Source organism: Oncorhynchus mykiss, chromosome 28 (genome assembly GCF_013265735.2).
Source record: "Oncorhynchus mykiss isolate Arlee chromosome 28, USDA_OmykA_1.1, whole genome shotgun sequence".
Lineage (NCBI taxonomy): Eukaryota > Metazoa > Chordata > Actinopteri > Salmoniformes > Salmonidae > Oncorhynchus > Oncorhynchus mykiss.
The window spans coordinates 5,172,501-5,191,218 of record NC_048592.1 but is presented as its reverse complement, the minus strand read 5'-3'; the positions used below and the strand labels follow the sequence as shown (position 1 = coordinate 5,191,218).

Genomic DNA, 18,718 nt, shown 5'->3' with positions numbered 1-18,718 from the left:
CAATCCCACACACCCCTCACCTAAATACCCATCCCACACACCCCTCACCTAAATACCCATCCCACACACCCCTCACCTAAATACCCATCCCACACCCCATACTAAATACCCATCCCACACCCCGTACTAAATACCCATCCCTCACACCCCTCACCTAAATACCCATCCCACACACCCGTCACCTAAACACCCATCCCACACACCCCTCACCTAAACACCCATCCCACACACCCCTCACCTAAATACCCATCCCACACACCCCTCACCTAAATACCCATTCCACACCCCATACTAAATACCCATCCCACACCCCGTACTAAATACCCATCCCACACACCCCTCACCTAAATACCCATCCCACACACCCCTCACCTAAATACCCATCCCACACACCCCTCACCTAAATACCCATCCCACACCCCATACTAAATACCCATCCCACACCCCGTACTAAATACCCATCCCTCACACCCCTCACCTAAATACCCATCCCACACACCCGTCACCTAAACACCCATCCCACACACCCCTCACCTAAACACCCATCCCACACACCCCTCACCTAAATACCCATCCCACACACCCCTCACCTAAATACCCATTCCACACCCCATACTAAATACCCATCCCACACCCCGTACTAAATACCCATCCCACACACCCCTCACCTAAATACCCATCCCACACACCCATCACCTAAATACCCATCCCACACACCCATCACCTAAATACCCATCCCACACACCCCTAACCTAAATACCCATCCCACACACCCCTCACCTAAATACCCATCCCACACACCCCTCACCTAAATACACATCCCACACACCCCTCACATAAATACACATCCCACACACCCCTCACATAAATACCCATCGCACACACCCCTCACCTAAATACCCATCCCACACACCCCTCACCTAAATACCCATCCCACACACCCCTCACCTAAATACCCATTCCTCACACCCCATACTAAATACCCATCCCACACACCCCTCACCTAAATACCCATCCCTCACACCCCGTACTAAATACCCATCACACACACCCCTCACCTAAATACCCATCCCACACACCCCGTACTAAATACCCATCACACACACCCCATACTAAATACCCATCCCTCACACCCGTCACCTAAACACCCATCCCTCACACCCCATACTAAATACCTATCCCACACACCCCTCACCTAAATACCCATCCCTCACACCCCTCACCTAAATACCCATCCCACACACCCCTCACCTAAATACCCATCCCACACACCCCTCACCTAAATACCCATCCCACACACCCCTCACCTAAATACCCATCCCACACACCCCTCACCTAAATACCCATCCCTCACACCCCATACTAAATACCCATCCCACACACCCCATACTAAAAACCCATCCCACACACCCCTCACCTAAATACCCATCCCTCACACCCCGTACTAAATACCCATCCCACACACCCCGTACTAAATACCCATACCACACACCCCTCACCTAAATACCCATCCCTCACACCCCGTACTAAATACCCATCCCACACACCCCGTACTAAATACCCATCCCCCACACCCCTCACCTAAATACCCATCCCACACACCCCTCACCTAAATACCCATACCACACACCCCGTACTATATACCCATCCCACACACCCCTGACCTAAATACTCATCCCACACACCCCGTACTAAATACCCATCCCACACACCCCTCACCTAAATACCCATCCCACACACCCCGTACTAAATACCCATCCCACACACCCCTCACCTAAATACCCATCCCACACACCCCTCACCTAAATACCCATCCCACACACCCCTCACCTAAATACCCATCCCACACCCCATACTAAATACCCATCCCACACCCCGTACTAAATACCCATCCCTCACACCCCTCACCTAAATACCCATCCCACACACCCGTCACCTAAACACCCATCCCTCACACCCCATACTAAATACCCATCCCACACACCCCTCACCTAAATACCCATCCCTCACACCCCGTACTAAATACCTATCCCACACACCCCTCACCTAAATACCCATCCCACACACCCCTCACCTAAATACCCATCCCACACACCCCTCACCTAAATACCCATCCCACACACCCCTCACCTACATACCCATCCCACACACCCCTCACCTACATACCCATCCCACACACCCCTCACCTAAATACCCATCCCACACACCCCTCACCTAAATACCCATCCCACACACCCCTCACCTAAATACCCATCCCACACACCCCTCACCTAAATACCCATTCCTCACACCCCATACTAAATACCCATCCCTCACACCCCATACTAAAAACCCATCCCACACACCCCTCACCTAAATACCCATCCCTCACACCCCGTACTAAATACCCATCCCACACACCCCATACTAAATACCCATACCACACACCCCTCACCTAAATACCCATCCCTCACACCCCGTACTAAATACCCATCCCACACACCCCGTACTAAATACCCATCCCCCACACCCCTCACCTAAATACCCATCCCACACACCCCTCACCTAAATACCCATACCACACACCCCGTACTATATACCCATCCCACACACCCCTCACCTAAATACTCATCCCACACACCCCGTACTAAATACCCATCCCACACACCCCTCACCTAAATACCCATCCCACACACCCCTCACCTAAATACCCATCCCACACACCCCTCACCTAAATACCCATCCCACACACCCCTCACCTAAATACCCATCCCACACACCCCTCACCTAAATACCCATCCCACACCCCATACTAAATACCCATCCCACACCCCGTACTAAATACCCATCCCTCACACCCCTCACCTAAATACCCATCCCACACACCCGTCACCTAAACACCCATCCCACACACCCCTCACCTAAACACCCATCCCACACACCCCTCACCTAAATACCCATCCCACACACCCCTCACCTAAATACCCATTCCACACCCCATACTAAATACCCATCCCACACCCCGTACTAAATACCCATCCCACACACCCCTCACCTAAATACCCATCCCACACACCCATCACCTAAATACCCATCCCACACACCCATCACCTAAATACCCATCCCACACACCCCTAACCTAAATACCCATCCCACACACCCCTCACCTAAATACCCATCCCACACACCCCTCACCTAAATACACATCCCACACACCCCTCACATAAATACACATCCCGCACACCCCTCACATAAATACCCATCGCACACACCCCTCACCTAAATACCCATCCCACACACCCCTCACCTAAATACCCATCCCACACACCCCTCACCTAAATACCCATCCCACACACCCCTCACCTAAATACCCATTCCTCACACCCCATACTAAATACCCATCCCACACACCCCATACTAAAAACCCATCCCACACACCCCTCACCTAAATACCCATCCCTCACACCCCGTACTAAATACCCATACCACACACCCCGTACTATATACCCATCCCACACACCCCTCACCTAAATACTCATCCCACACACCCCGTACTAAATACCCATCCCACACACCCCTCACCTAAATACCCATCCCACACACCCCTCACCTAAATACCCATCCCACACACCCCTCACCTAAATACCCATCCCACACACCCCTCACCTAAATACCCATCCCACACACCCCTCACCTAAATACCCATCCCACACCCCATACTAAATACCCATCCCACACCCCGTACTAAATACCCATCCCTCACACCCCTCACCTAAATACCCATCCCACACACCCGTCACCTAAACACCCATCCCACACACCCCTCACCTAAACACCCATCCCACACACCCCTCACCTAAATACCCATCCCACACACCCCTCACCTAAATACCCATTCCACACCCCATACTAAATACCCATCCCACACCCCGTACTAAATACCCATCCCACACACCCCTCACCTAAATACCCATCCCACACACCCATCACCTAAATACCCATCCCACACACCCATCACCTAAATACCCATCCCACACACCCCTAACCTAAATACCCATCCCACACACCCCTCACCTAAATACCCATCCCACACACCCCTCACCTAAATACACATCCCACACACCCCTCACATAAATACACATCCCACACACCCCTCACATAAATACCCATCGCACACACCCCTCACCTAAATACCCATCCCACACACCCCTCACCTAAATACCCATCCCACACACCCCTCACCTAAATACCCATTCCTCACACCCCATACTAAATACCCATCCCACACACCCCATACTAAAAACCCATCCCACACACCCCTCACCTAAATACCCATCCCTCACACCCCGTACTAAATACCCATCCCACACACCCCATACTAAATACCCATACCACACACCCCTCACCTAAATACCCATCCCTCACACCCCGTACTAAATACCCATCCCACACACCCCGTACTAAATACCCATCCCACACACCCCGTACTAAATACCCATCCCCCACACCCCTCACCTAAATACCCATCCCACACACCCCTCACCTAAATACCCATACCACACACCCCGTACTATATACCCATCCCACACACCCCTCACCTAAATACTCATCCCACACACCCCGTACTAAATACCCATCCCACACACCCCTCACCTAAATACCCATCCCACACACCCCTCACCTAAATACCCATCCCACACACCCCTCACCTAAATACCCATCCCACACACCCCTCACCTAAATACCCATCCCACACCCCATACTAAATACCCATCCCACACCCCGTACTAAATACCCATCCCTCACACCCCTCACCTAAATACCCATCCAACACCCGTCACCTAAACACCCATCCCACACACCCCTCACCTAAACACCCATCCCACACACCCCTCACCTAAATACCCATCCCACACACCCCTCACCTAAATACCCATTCCACACCCCATACTAAATACCCATCCCACACCCCGTACTAAATACCCATCCCACACACCCCTCACCTAAATACCCATCCCACACACCCATCACCTAAATACCCATCCCACACACCCATCACCTAAATACCCATCCCACACACCCATCACCTAAATACCCATCCCACACACCCCTAACCTAAATACCCATCCCACACACCCCTCACCTAAATACCCATCCCACACACCCCTCACCTAAATACACATCCCACACACCCCTCACATAAATACACATCCCACACACCCCTCACATAAATACCCATCGCACACACCCCTCACCTAAATACCCATCCCACACCCCGTACTAAATACCCATCCCACACACCCCTCGCCTAAATACCCATCCCACACCCGATACTAAATACCCATCCCACACACCCCATACTAAATACCCATCCCACACACCCCATACTAAATACCCATCCCACACACCCCATACTAAATACCCATCCCACACACCCCTCACCTAAATACCCATCCCACACACCCCTCACCTAAATACCCATCCCACACACCTCCTGTACTAAATACCCATCCCCCACACCCCATACTAAATACCCATCCCACACACCCCTCACCTAAATACCCATCCCACACACCCCTCACCTAAATACCCATCCCACACACCCCTCACCTAAATACCCATCCCACACACCCCGTACTAAATACCCATCCCACACACCCCTCACCTAAATACCCATCCCACACACCCCTCACCTAAATACCCATCCCACACACCCCGTACTAAATACCCATCCCACACACCCCTCACCTAAATACCCATCAGATACACCCCTCACCTAAATACCCATCCCACTCACCCCGTACTAAATACCCATCCCACACACCCCTCACCTAAATACCCATCCCACACCCCGTACTAAATAACCATCCCACACACCCCTCACCTAAATACCCATCCCACACACCCCTCGCCTAAATACCCATCCCACACCCCATACTAAATACCCATCCCACACACCCCTCACCTAAATACCCATCCCACACACCCCGTACTAAATACCCAACCCACACACCCCTCACCTAAACACCCATCCCACACACCCCTCTCCTAAATACCCATCCCACACACCCCTCACTTAAATACCCATCCCACACACCCCATACTAAATACCCATCCCACACACCCCTCACCTATATACCCATCCCACACACCCCTCACCTAAATACCCATCCCACACACCCCTCACCTAAATACCCATCCCACACACCCCTCACCTAAATACCCATCCCACACACCCCTCACCTAAATACCCATCCCACACACCCCTCACCTAAATACCCATCCCACACACCCCTCACCTAAATACCCATCCCACACACCCCTCACCTAAATACCCATCCCACACACCCCTCACCTAAATACCCATCAGATACACCCCTCACCTAAATACCCATCCCACTCACCCCGTACTAAATACCCATCCCACACACCCCTCACCTAAATACCCATCCCACACCCCGTACTAAATAACCATCCCACACACCCCTCACCTAAATACCCATCCCACACACCCCTCGCCTAAATTTCCCATCCCACACCCCATACTAAATACCCATCCCACACACCCCTCACCTAAATACCCATCCCACACACCCCGTACTAAATACCCAACCCACACACCCCTCACCTAAACACCCATCCCACACACCCCTCTCCTAAATACCCATCCCACACACCCCTCACTTAAATACCCATCCCACACACCCCATACTAAATACCCATCCCACACACCCCTCACCTAAATACCCATCCCACACACCCCTCACCTAAATACACATCCCACACACCGCTCACCTAAATACCCATCCCACACACCCCTCACCTAAATACCCATCCCACACACCCCTCACCTAAATATCCATCCCACACACCCCATACTAAATACCCATCCCACACACCCCTCACCTAAATACCCATCCCACACACCCCTCACCTAAATACACATCCCACACACCGCTCACCTAAATACCCATCCCACACACCCCTCACCTAAATACCCATCCCACACACCCCTCACCTAAATATCCATCCCACACACCCCATACTAAATACCCATCCCACACACCCCTGTACTAAATACCCATCCCACACACCCCGTACTAAATACCCATCCCCCACACCCCTCACCTAAATACCCATCCCACACACCCCTCACCTAAATACCCATCCCACACACCCCGTACTAAATACCCATCCCACACACCCCTCACCTAAATACCCATCCCACACACCCCGTACTAAATACCCAACCCACACACCCCTCACCTAAATACCCATCCCACACACCCCTCACCTAAATACCCATCCCACACACCCCGTACTAAATAACCATACCACACAACCCTGTACTAAATACCCATCCCACATACCCCGTACTAAATACCCATCCCACACACACAGATACATATACAGACACACACACTCACCTACTTACCCATCCCACACACACACACACAGATACACAAACAGAAACACACACACCCCGTACCTACTTACCCATCCCACACACATGGATACACATACAGACACACACACCTACTTACCCATCCCACGCACACACACAGATACACATACAGACACACACACACCTACTTTCCCATTCCACACACACAGACACACATACAGACACACACACACACCTACTTACCCACCCCACACACACACACACACAGTTACACATACAGACACACACACCTACTTACCCATCCCACACACACAGATACACATACAGACACACACACACACCTACATACCCATCCCACACACACGGATAGATATACAGACACACACACACACCTACTTACCCATCCCACACACACACACAGATACACATACAGACACACACACCTACTTACCCATCCCACACACACACACAGATACACATACACACACACCTACTTACCCATCCCACACACACGGATACACATACAGACACACACACCTACTTACCCATCCCACACACACGGATACACATACAGACACACACACTCACCTACTTACCCATCCCACACACACATATACACATACACACACACACCTCCTTACCCATCCCACACACACATATACACATACACACACACACCTACTTACCCATCCCACACACACAGATACACATACACACACACACACCTACTTACCCATCCCACACACACAGATACACATACCGACTCACACACCTACTTACCCATCCCACACACACAGATACACATACACACACACACACACCTACTTACTCATCCCACACACACGGATACACATACAGACACACACACCTCATCCGCCCACCAACAACTCTATAGCCCCTGACGGACTGCCAGACACACACCCTGACAGATCTCCTGAGTCTCTGTTTCCGTGCCGACAGAAAGTATTACATTTGATTATGATGATTATTTCCCTTCTCTGCTCCCAATTTATTTGAGCAGTTTGATCTGAGTGCTGAGAGTCAGGTATACTGCATATGTCCTAGTTCTCATGACAGTGGCTTAACCCTGGGGTCCTCCCTGTCTGATGTGGAGTCACACTTAGGCTATGTGGGGTTAAATGAGCTCCTCATCCAATAAGAGGACTAACACACAAATGGACAGTCTGTGCCTGTGTGCCTGTGTGTGTAAGTGTGTCTTTGTCTGGTATACACACATATTTATCCAGTTAGAATCTTGGGTTTTATTCTGCCAAAGCTCACACTGCTAAGGAGAGATCATGACATTGTGATAAAACAGGACAGGAGATGTGAGTGGTTTTCCTTTGTATACTTCTATCAACTTCACTATATAGAGTTTTCACACAGGCCCAAACTATGACTGCACTTAGCACACTCCAGTCTGGTTTTTCCAGATCTCATCTGCTCCCCCGGGGTTCCTTTTAGCAGGTTAAGTCTGGATTTAGGTTTATTGGGATCCCCATTAGCAGCAGCTACTCGTCTCGTCTTGTTCATCAAACATTTTTCCTCCACTATCTTCACATTCTCCCCCTCCTTTTTTCTTTGTCACTTCTTTCCTGTCACACCCTGGCCTGACCCATCCTCCTCCATTTCTTTCTGCTCCACTCCTCTGCTTTGTCTTTGGTCTATTCCCTCCCTGTCTTCTGCTCTGTTTCTCTCCATCACACTCAGAAGGACTCCGTCAGTGATGGGGATCGACATTGATCTCTCAGTGAAGATGAATACTCATGCCTAACATAGTTGGATTGGCGATTGGTTGTGTGTGTGTGTGTGTGCTCGTAGCGCGCCCCAGCTCTGCCTGGTCTCAGCTGTTCTAATGAGGTGTGTAGAGGCCAGCAGCTGGGGGCTGGGCTGTAACACAACAGAAGGAAATAGCCTGGCCTCCCAAAATGCATATGGTAGCCAGGAGACGAGACAGCTAATGGACAACACACATACTGATCCTGATTCAGGCCTCAACCAAACCCTCTATGCATCTCCCTGCAGCGACGTGTGAGACCAAACCAAACGACCACGAGTAAAACTGGGAAGAGACACAGGGCGTATGCTAATTTGGAATAGAGCAGACCTAACTCACTCTATTAAATGAATCAAAACAGGAACATTTTGGCGAGAAGTTCAAAAGGAAATGAGTTCAACAGAGAAAAATGTATTCCTGTGTGCTACCTATATCCCCCCACTAGAATCCCCATACTTTAATGAAGACAGCTTCTCCATCCTGGAGGGGGAAATCAATCATTTCCAGGCCCAGGGACGTGTACTAGTCTGTGGCGACCTAAATGCCAGAACTGGACAAGAACCTGATACCCTCACAGCAGGACAAACACCTACCTGGAGGTGACAGCATTCCCTCCCCCAAATACTCCCCTAGACACAACTACGACAATATAACCAACAGAAACGGGTCACAACTCTGTCGCACGCTGGGTATGTACAAAGTCAATGGTAGGCTTTGAGTGGACTCCTATAGTAGGTAGACCTATAGTTCATCTCTTGGTAGTGTTATCGTCGATGACTTTATCACCGACCTCAACCCAGAGTCTCTCAGAGCCTTCAGTCAGCCCACTGACACCTCTATCAGATCACAGCAAAACCACAGTCTACTTTAAAAGAGCAATAAGCAGCCATGAGGAGGCATCGAAGCTGAATGAACTGCATACTATTAAGACATGCTATAGATACATGGAGGACAGTGGAGAAAATGACCAAAAGTGAAGGTGTAAACTTAGGTGAAAGATATTATTCACTGCTATCAGCTAACAAATACAATTTCAATTCCAGCAGAAAACCTAAGACAACAATTTTCAATGGTTTGATGAAGAATGTAAAAACCGGAGAAAGAAATTGTTGAACCTATTGGGGTGGTTCATTTCTTTACTCTCAAATAAGGAGAGACAAACTTATCACACAAGTCAGAGTTCTACTGAAATGCGTAAGGCGTGCGTACTGGCGGTAGAGAAGTCTGGCGCAGGAGAGCAAAGACTGTTCCAACGGCGCAGTTTAATGATAAAAATCACAGTGAACAAAACACAATAATCATAATGGGACAAAACCCCAGACACAACGTGTACAAAAACACAATACCGGACAAGGACATGTGGGGAACAGAGGGTTAAATACACAACATGTAATTGATGGGATTGAAACCAGGTGTGTGGGAAGACCAGACAAAACAAATGGAAAAGGTGGATCGGCGATGGCTAGAAGACCGGTGACGTCGACCGCCAAACGTCGCCTGAACAAGGAGAGGGACCGACTTCGGCGGAAGTCGTGACAAAATTAAATCTTTATTAACTTATTAATAAGGGAGCAGGTCAATATAACACACAAATATAACGTGAATCAATTGAGTGCTCTATGATAATGATGGCTGGTCGACCAATCACCCCCAGATGATTTGTTGAGAGCCCCGATACAAAAGTTCAAAGGTATTTTATAGCCAAGATACACCACTTTCAACCTACATGACGAACAACAGATGTATGGAATGGGTAACAAGGTTAAGATTTGTATGAAAGATACATATAATTCACAGCAGAGAGTATCTGCTGTAAAAACTGTTCTCTTTGTGTAGAGACCAGGGTCTGTCCCTGAAGTCATCTCTCCCTGGTACCTTATAGAACAGAAACATTAACTCATGCTCTGGAATGTGGTATCACCCAAAGACATTGTAAATCTTCCAGAGGCCCATCCTCAGTAGAACACACACAGATGAGCGTTCTAACAACTCCTTATTCTGTTGCATAAAACAACCATTTGATGCAATAACAGCATTATTACAATATTGTAATTTCTCCACCATACTATCAACCAAAAACACAGAGAACCAGTAAAACTTAGCTTACGCCTTCACTATGGTGAAACACTAAAACAATACAGAAATACACTAAGAAATAGAAGGAACAGCATGTTAAAAAACAGCTCATTGTGATTGAAGAATCAATAGAATCAAATCACCTCTGAGAAAATGGGAACACACGAAACAAACAACATGAGAGCTATCTACCCAAAATGGAGATGTATGGATAAACATACAACCTTTTTGGACAAATAACAAAGAGGTAAAGAGCAAAAAACATATACATGGTAGTTTACTAAACTTAGAATCAGCTATTAAAGACTACCAGAACCCACTGGATTCTCAAATTACATTGAATGAGCTACAGGACAAAATGCAAACCCCCCAACCCAAAAAGCCCCGTGGTGTTGATGGTATACCTAACTAAATGATAAAATATACAGACCACAAATTCAAACTGACTCTTCAGCATTTCCCTCAGCTCTGGCATCTTCCCTAATATTTGGAGCCAAGGCCTGATGACAACAATCCCCAAATGTGGAATATGTGAGAAGTAATGTATGAACATATTAGAGACGCATATTTCCCGCAGATCACACAGACCCACAAATATTTCCACTGTTAGTCGAAATACCGCAGTGTGCAATCACAGCAGCAATATATGTGACCCGTTGCCACGAGAAAAGGGAAAACAGTGGAGCACAAACTGTAATCACAACCCATATTTATCTGTTTATTTTCTCTTTCATACTTCAACTACTTGCACATGGTTACAACACAATAGACAATAATGTAACATTTGAAATGTCTATATTATTTGAAAACTTTTGTGAGTGTAATGTTTACTAACGGTTCCCTTGTTTATTTCCCTTTTGTTTGTCTATTTAATTTGCTTTTGCAATGTACATATATATTTCCCATTGCCTTTAAAGAGAGAGAGACTTCAAATGAACTATTCCTGACAGCAACCCATTGTCCTGTGTTAATAAAGCATGTGTTGTTGCTGCGGGGCCGCTGTGGGGTTAGATTGCTGTATTGGGGTATTGATTGATTTCTGTGAGTGCTTCTGTATGTATATATACTGTAAATATGTGTTTGTGCAGGTCCTTGTTTGTGCCTATCTATCCACAAATGTCTGTGTGTGTATGTTTGTCTGCGTGTCCTTTCTTACATGTTAATATGTGTGTTTATTTGTTGTTCCAGGAAAGTGACCTGCTGACGTTTGACATCTCGGCTCACCACTCGTGGTGGAGGGAGCACGGTCCAGGGTGTGTGAGGAGAGAGATGACCCAGCCAGTGGTGGGCACCGTGGACAGCCAGTCTTACATCTCTGTCATGGGCTGTCTCATAGAGTACCAGTACATAGAGATCCTACACAGTGCAACACAGATCCTCATCGCTGTGAGTAGTGGTTTTATATCTTTATACACAGTGCAACACAGATCCTCATCGCTGTGAGTTGTGGTTTTATATCTTTATGCACAGTGCAACACAGATCCTCATCGCTGTGAGTAGTGGTTGTATATCTTTATGCACAGTGCAACACAGATCCTCATCGCTGTGAGTAGTGGTTTTATATCTTTATGCACAGTGCAACACAGATCCTCATCGCTGTGAGTAGTGGTTTTATATCTTTATGCACAGTGCAACACAGATCCTCATCGCTCATCGCTCATCTTTATGCATACACACATCAAATCAAATGTTTAGCAGATGTTATTACGGTTGTAGCGATATGCTTGTGTAAGATCTAACAACTCACAACAATAAACACAGATCTAAAAATAAAATAATGAAATTAAGAAATATATAGATACTAGGACGAGCAATGTATGTATGTATGTATGTATGTAGGTAGGTGGTAGGTAGGTATATACACACACAAGGTGCCAGTCCAGAATTTGGACACACCAACTCATTCCATGGTTTTTCTTTATTTTTACTATTTTCTACATTGTAGAATAGTAGTGAAGACATCACAACTTTTGAAATTACACATATGGAATGATGTAGTAACCAAAAAAAGTGTTCAACAAATCAAAACATATTTTATATTTGAGATTCTTCTAAGTAGCCACCCTTTACCTTGATGACAGCTTTGCACACTCTTTTGGCATTCTCTCAACCAGCTTCATGAGGTAGTCACCTGAAATGCATTTGAATTAATGGGTGTGCCTTGTTAAAAGTGAATTTGTGGAATTTATTTCCTTCTTAATGTGTTGGAGCCAATCAGTTGTGTTGTGACAAGGTAGGGGTGGTTTACAGAAGATAGCCCTATTTGGTAAAATACCAAGTCCATATTATGGCAAGAACAGCTCAAATAAGCAAAAAGAAACGACAGTCCATCATTACTTTAAGACATGAAGATTAGTCAATCTGGAAAATTTCAAGAACTTTCAACGTTTCTTCAAGTGCTGTTGCAAAAACCATCAATCGCTATGATGAAACTGGCTCTCCTGAGGACCGTCACAGCAAGGATGACCCAAAGTTACCTCTGCTGCAGAGGATAGGTTCATTAGTGTTAACTGCACCTCAGATTTCAGCCCAAATAAATGCTTCACTGAGTTCAACTGACAGACACATCTCAACATCAACTGTTCAGAGGAGACTATATGAATCAGGCCATCTTGGATGAATTGCTGTAAAGAAACCACTACTAAAGGACACCAGTAAGAAGAAGAGACTTACTTGGGCCAAGAAACGCGAGCAATGGACATTAGACCGGTGGAAATGTGTCCTTAGGTCAGATTAGTCTAAATTTGAGATATTTGAATTTATGATCTCCGCATCTGTGGTTCCTAACGTGAAGCATGGAGGAGGAGGAGTGATGGTGTGGGGGTGCTTTGCTGGTGACTGTGTTGGTGATTTATTTAGAATTCAAGGCACTCTTAACCAGCATGACATCATTCTGCAGCTATACACCATCTCATCTGGTTTGTGCTTAGTGGGACAATCATTTGGTTTTCAACAGGACAATGGCCCAACACATCATCAGGCTGTGTAAGGGTAATTTGACCAAGATGGAGAGTGACGGAGTGCTGCATCAGATGACCTGGTCTCCACAATCACCCGACCTCAACCCAATTGAGATGAGTTGGACTACAGAGTGAAGTAAAAGCAGCCAACAAGTGCTCAGCATATGTGGGAACTCCTTCAAGACTGTTGGAAAAGCATTCCAGGTGAAGCTGGTTGAGAGAATGCCAAGAGTGTGCAAAGCTGTCATCAAGGCAGGTGGCTACTTTGAAGAATCTCAAATATAAATTCTACTTTTTCGGTTTCTGTATGATTGATTCCATATGTGTTATTTCATAGTGTTGATGTCTTCACTATTATTCTACAATGTAGAAAATAGTAAAACTCTTGAATGAGTTTGTGTGTCCAAATATTTGACTGGTCCTGTACATGTGATGGGATGTATAGACATTATAGACAGTATGTGGATAGAATATTTAGTATATCTGTAGAATACCTATGATAGTATATATTCATCAATAGTTGAATAGGATGGCATTGACTGGAATACAGTATATTTTTTATATACTGGGTTCTATTTATACTGTTCATACCTTGTGTCAATTGAAGATTATCCTCAATGCTGACTAAACTAATGGTGTTTTCTAAAGCAAGAAATAGACATCTGACCCTTTCACCTATTACTACCTGTCACGACAATGAGATTGAGGTTGTAACACATAAATATCTTGGAATTTACAATTACAATTGAGCTGAAGTTGGGGTTTTATTTTTTATTTTGAAGCCAGGAGTCTAGCATCAGTTTCATTTATCCCTATACTAGACTATGGTGATATTTTATATATTAATGCTTCCGCTCAGTGTTTGAGATCAATTGACACCCTTTACCATGGAGCGTTGAGATGTATTTTAAACTGCAAAACCCTTTAAGCACCGCTGCACTTTATATACCATGGTGTTAAGGGATTTTTTTTTTAATCAATAATGACTAATTATGTATACATTTCAATCAGGACTGACTAATCAGAATACTATTATGTTACTGTATAGATGTATGAATTTTATTTTAATCCTAGTACTGAATATAATGTGTGTAAATATAATCAAGAAGTAGAACAATGACTGTCTGTTCCTTGGTAGAAATTAATGAATTTATCGTCAGACTGGCTAGAATGCTTATCTACACAGGCAGACCTTGGCTCGGGTCATCAATTATCTAAGTTTGGGAGAGACGATGTGGGAAGTCTTGAGAACTATACAGCCATTGTACTGGAGTGGAGATGAGACGGGGTAGTACGAAAACTAATGACGTCATGTTCAGTACTCTCGAGAATAAACGCTACTGATTGATTTTGAGACTGGTCTCTGTCCATTTTATGCAAATAAGACTCTTACAAATTCTTAGGAATTGAATTTTAGGAATTTTAATTGGGTATTCTTCTCTAGTCACTCGTAGGCTCAGTCACTGGTAAACTTTTATTTCCAAAGCCATTTTTTTACCATTTTATTTGGCCATTTTTATTATTCAGAAATGTGGTGGGTACTCTCTTTGTTCGCAGGACTTTATCCAAATACCCAAACTGAATTTGGTAAAGGGATTTTATGTCTTCTGCGCCATCGGCTTGGAATGCCTTACCAAATTGTTTTAAATTGGATGAACTTGTGCCGATTGGTGTTTTTAAATCATTGATGAAGGATTTTGAGGATTCCTTGCCTTAAAAATATTTATAATTTGCTGTTTTATGATTTCGTTATACTCCTGTGATTTGTATGGTTTTTACTAGATTACTTGAAAAATAGATTTAAAATCTCTGAGTCCTTCTTGGTTAAATGAGGTCTTAAATAAAATTAAAATAAATATACAAATGAGTTGAGTAAAACAGTATGAAAAACATTATTAAAGTGACCAGTGTTGCATTATTAATGTGACCAGTGATTCCATGTCCATGTACATTAGGGCAGCAGCTTCTAAGCTGCAGGGTTGAATACCAGGTGATAGGTGGCTAGTGACAGTGACTAAGTTCAGGGCAGGGTACTGGGAGGCCAGCTATTGAACAGTCTGATGGCCTTGAGATAGAAGCTGTTTTTCAGTCTCCCGGTCCCAGCTTTGATGCACCTGTACTGACCTCGCCTTCTAGATGATAGCGGGAGATTATCTTTTTGTCCTTCCTGTGACGTTGGGTGATGTACAGTAGGTGTCCTGGAGGGCAGGCAGTGTGCCCCTGGTGATGCATTGGGCAGACCGCACTACCCTCTGGAGAGGCCTGCAGTTGCAGGCAGTGCAGTTGCCATACCAGCCCAAAAGGATGCTCTCAATGGTGCATCTGTAAAAATTTGTGAGGGTCTTAGAGGCCAAGCCACATTTCCTCAGCCTCCTGAGGTTGAAGAGGCACTGTTGCACCTGATCAGCTCCTTCGTTTTGTTGAGGGAGAGGTTATTTTCCTGGCACCAATCCGCCAGGGCCCTCACCTCCTCCTGTAGGCTGTCTCGTCATTGTTGGTAATCAGGCCTACTACTGTTGTGTTGTCTGGAAACTTCATGATTAAGTTGGAGGCGTGTATGGCCACGCAGTCATGGGTGAACATGGAGTACATGAGTAGGCTGAGCACGCGCTCTTGTGGGGCCCCTGTGTTGAGGATCAGCGTAGTGGAGGTGTTGCTTCCTACCTTCACCACCTGGGGGTGGCCGGTCAGGAAGTCCAGGACCCAGTTGCACAGGGCGGCCTTCAGACCCAGGACCCCAAGGTCAATGATGAGCTTGGAGGGTGTTGAAGACTGAGCTGTAGTCAATGAACATAATTCTTACATAGGTATTCCTCTTGTCCAGATGGGATAGGGCAGTGTGCAGTGTGATGGAAATTGCATAATCTGTAGATCTATTGTACCTTTATGCCAAATTAAGTGGGTCTAGCGTGGCAGGTAATTGGAGGTGATATGATCCTTAACTAGCCTCACAAAGCACTTTATTATGACAGAAGTGAGTGCTACGGGTCGAGGCGATAGTCATTTAGTTCGGTTACCTTTGTTTTCTTGGGTACAGGAACAATTTTGGTCATATTGAAGCAAGTGGGGACAGCAGATAGGAATATATTGAATGTCTGTAAAAACTCCAGCAAGCTGGTCTTCGCAAGCTTTGAGGACGCGGCTTGGGATGCCGTCTGGGCAGCCTTGCGAGAGTTAACCCGCTTAAATGTCTTACTCACGTCATCCACAGAGAATGAGAGCCCACAGTCCTTGGGAGCGGACTGTGATGTGAGAGCAGACTGTGGTGTTGTGTAGGGCAGAACTATGTGATCCTATGTGTGCTCAGATTTTGTTTGCAGAACTCCCTAAGCTCTCTCTGGCACAGAGGCATGAAATGGACATTCCCCTATTGTCCCATGAACTGGCAGAGGCCGTAACCCAGATGTCCCCTGGCCGTGCACCTGGGGTCGATGGACTCCCAGTGGAGTTTTATAAAAAATTATAGGGAATAATTTGACTGTTGCGTGAGTGTGTCGGTGTAGGAAAGTTGACGATAAGCTGCCGTCGGATGGCTCTGACTCTCCTGCCCAAAAAGGGGACGTTTTAGGGTAGGGGGCAGGGTAGGGGGCAGCATTTGGAATTTTGGATGAAAAACGTGCCCAAATTAAACTTCCTTCTACTCAGGCCCAGAAGATAGGATATGCATATACTTGGTAGATTTGGATAGAAAACACTCAAGTTTCCAGAACTGTTAACGTAGTGTCTGTGAGTATAACAGAACTGATTTGGCAGGCGAAAACCTGAGAAAAATCCATTCAGGAAGTAGGATTTGTTTTTGTTGTTGTACTTTTCTATGCAATGCCATTACAGTATCCATTGACTTAGGACTCAAATTGCAGTTCCTATGCCTTCCACAAGATGTCAACAGCCTTTAGAAATGGTTTCAGGCTTGTATTCTGAAAAATGAGGGAGTAAGAGCAGTCGGAATGAGTTGACACTACAGTGGCCTAGAGATTTTTCACGGACCCAAACGTGACGCAGAGCTTTTTCATGCGCGCGACCGAGAGAGTGCCTTGCTTGTTTACCTTTTATATTGACTACGTTATTGTCCGGTTGAAATATAATAGATTATTTAGGCTAAAAACAACCTGAGGATGGAATGGAGCTTAAGATGGAGCTTTAAGATGGAGCTTCATCAGCTAAGGTGAACTGGGGCTAGAGCAAAGTTCTGTTATGTGGAGCATGGAGGTATAGGCCACTCCCTCTGCTTCCAGGGGTTTTTCAGTGGGGTTGTGAAGGGCTTAACATTTTGGGTGTGTACCTGGGCTCGGAGAGGTGAGTCAGGAAGAACTGGGAGGGGCCGACCTGCAACACAAGCTGGTAGATTTTTTTCTGTTCAGGCCATCACTAGCTGAAAGCGGCAGTATTGTATAAATCTGTAAACGAAGGAGGACAGGGCGTGGTGGAACTGGAGAGCAGGGTGGCTGCATTCCGATTTAAGGCGGCGCAGAGACTGCTTGACCATACTGATGTCGGCTGGAAGGAACCAGCATGCGCACT

The 18,718-nt window shown here is 46.2% G+C and overlaps 1 protein-coding gene across 3 annotated transcripts in view; it reads left to right on the top strand.

The window, feature by feature from the left end:
- Positions 1–18,718, top strand: part of LOC110508383 (sodium/potassium-transporting ATPase subunit beta-1-interacting protein 3) — a 131,959-nt gene that overhangs the window by 56,487 nt on the left and 56,754 nt on the right. For all 3 annotated transcript variants that reach the window (XM_036966657.1, XM_036966655.1, XM_036966656.1), the window contains exon 4: positions 12,426–12,623. In XM_036966657.1, the coding sequence (XP_036822552.1) occupies positions 12,426–12,623 (198 nt within the window). The remainder of the gene's footprint in view (positions 1–12,425; positions 12,624–18,718) is intronic.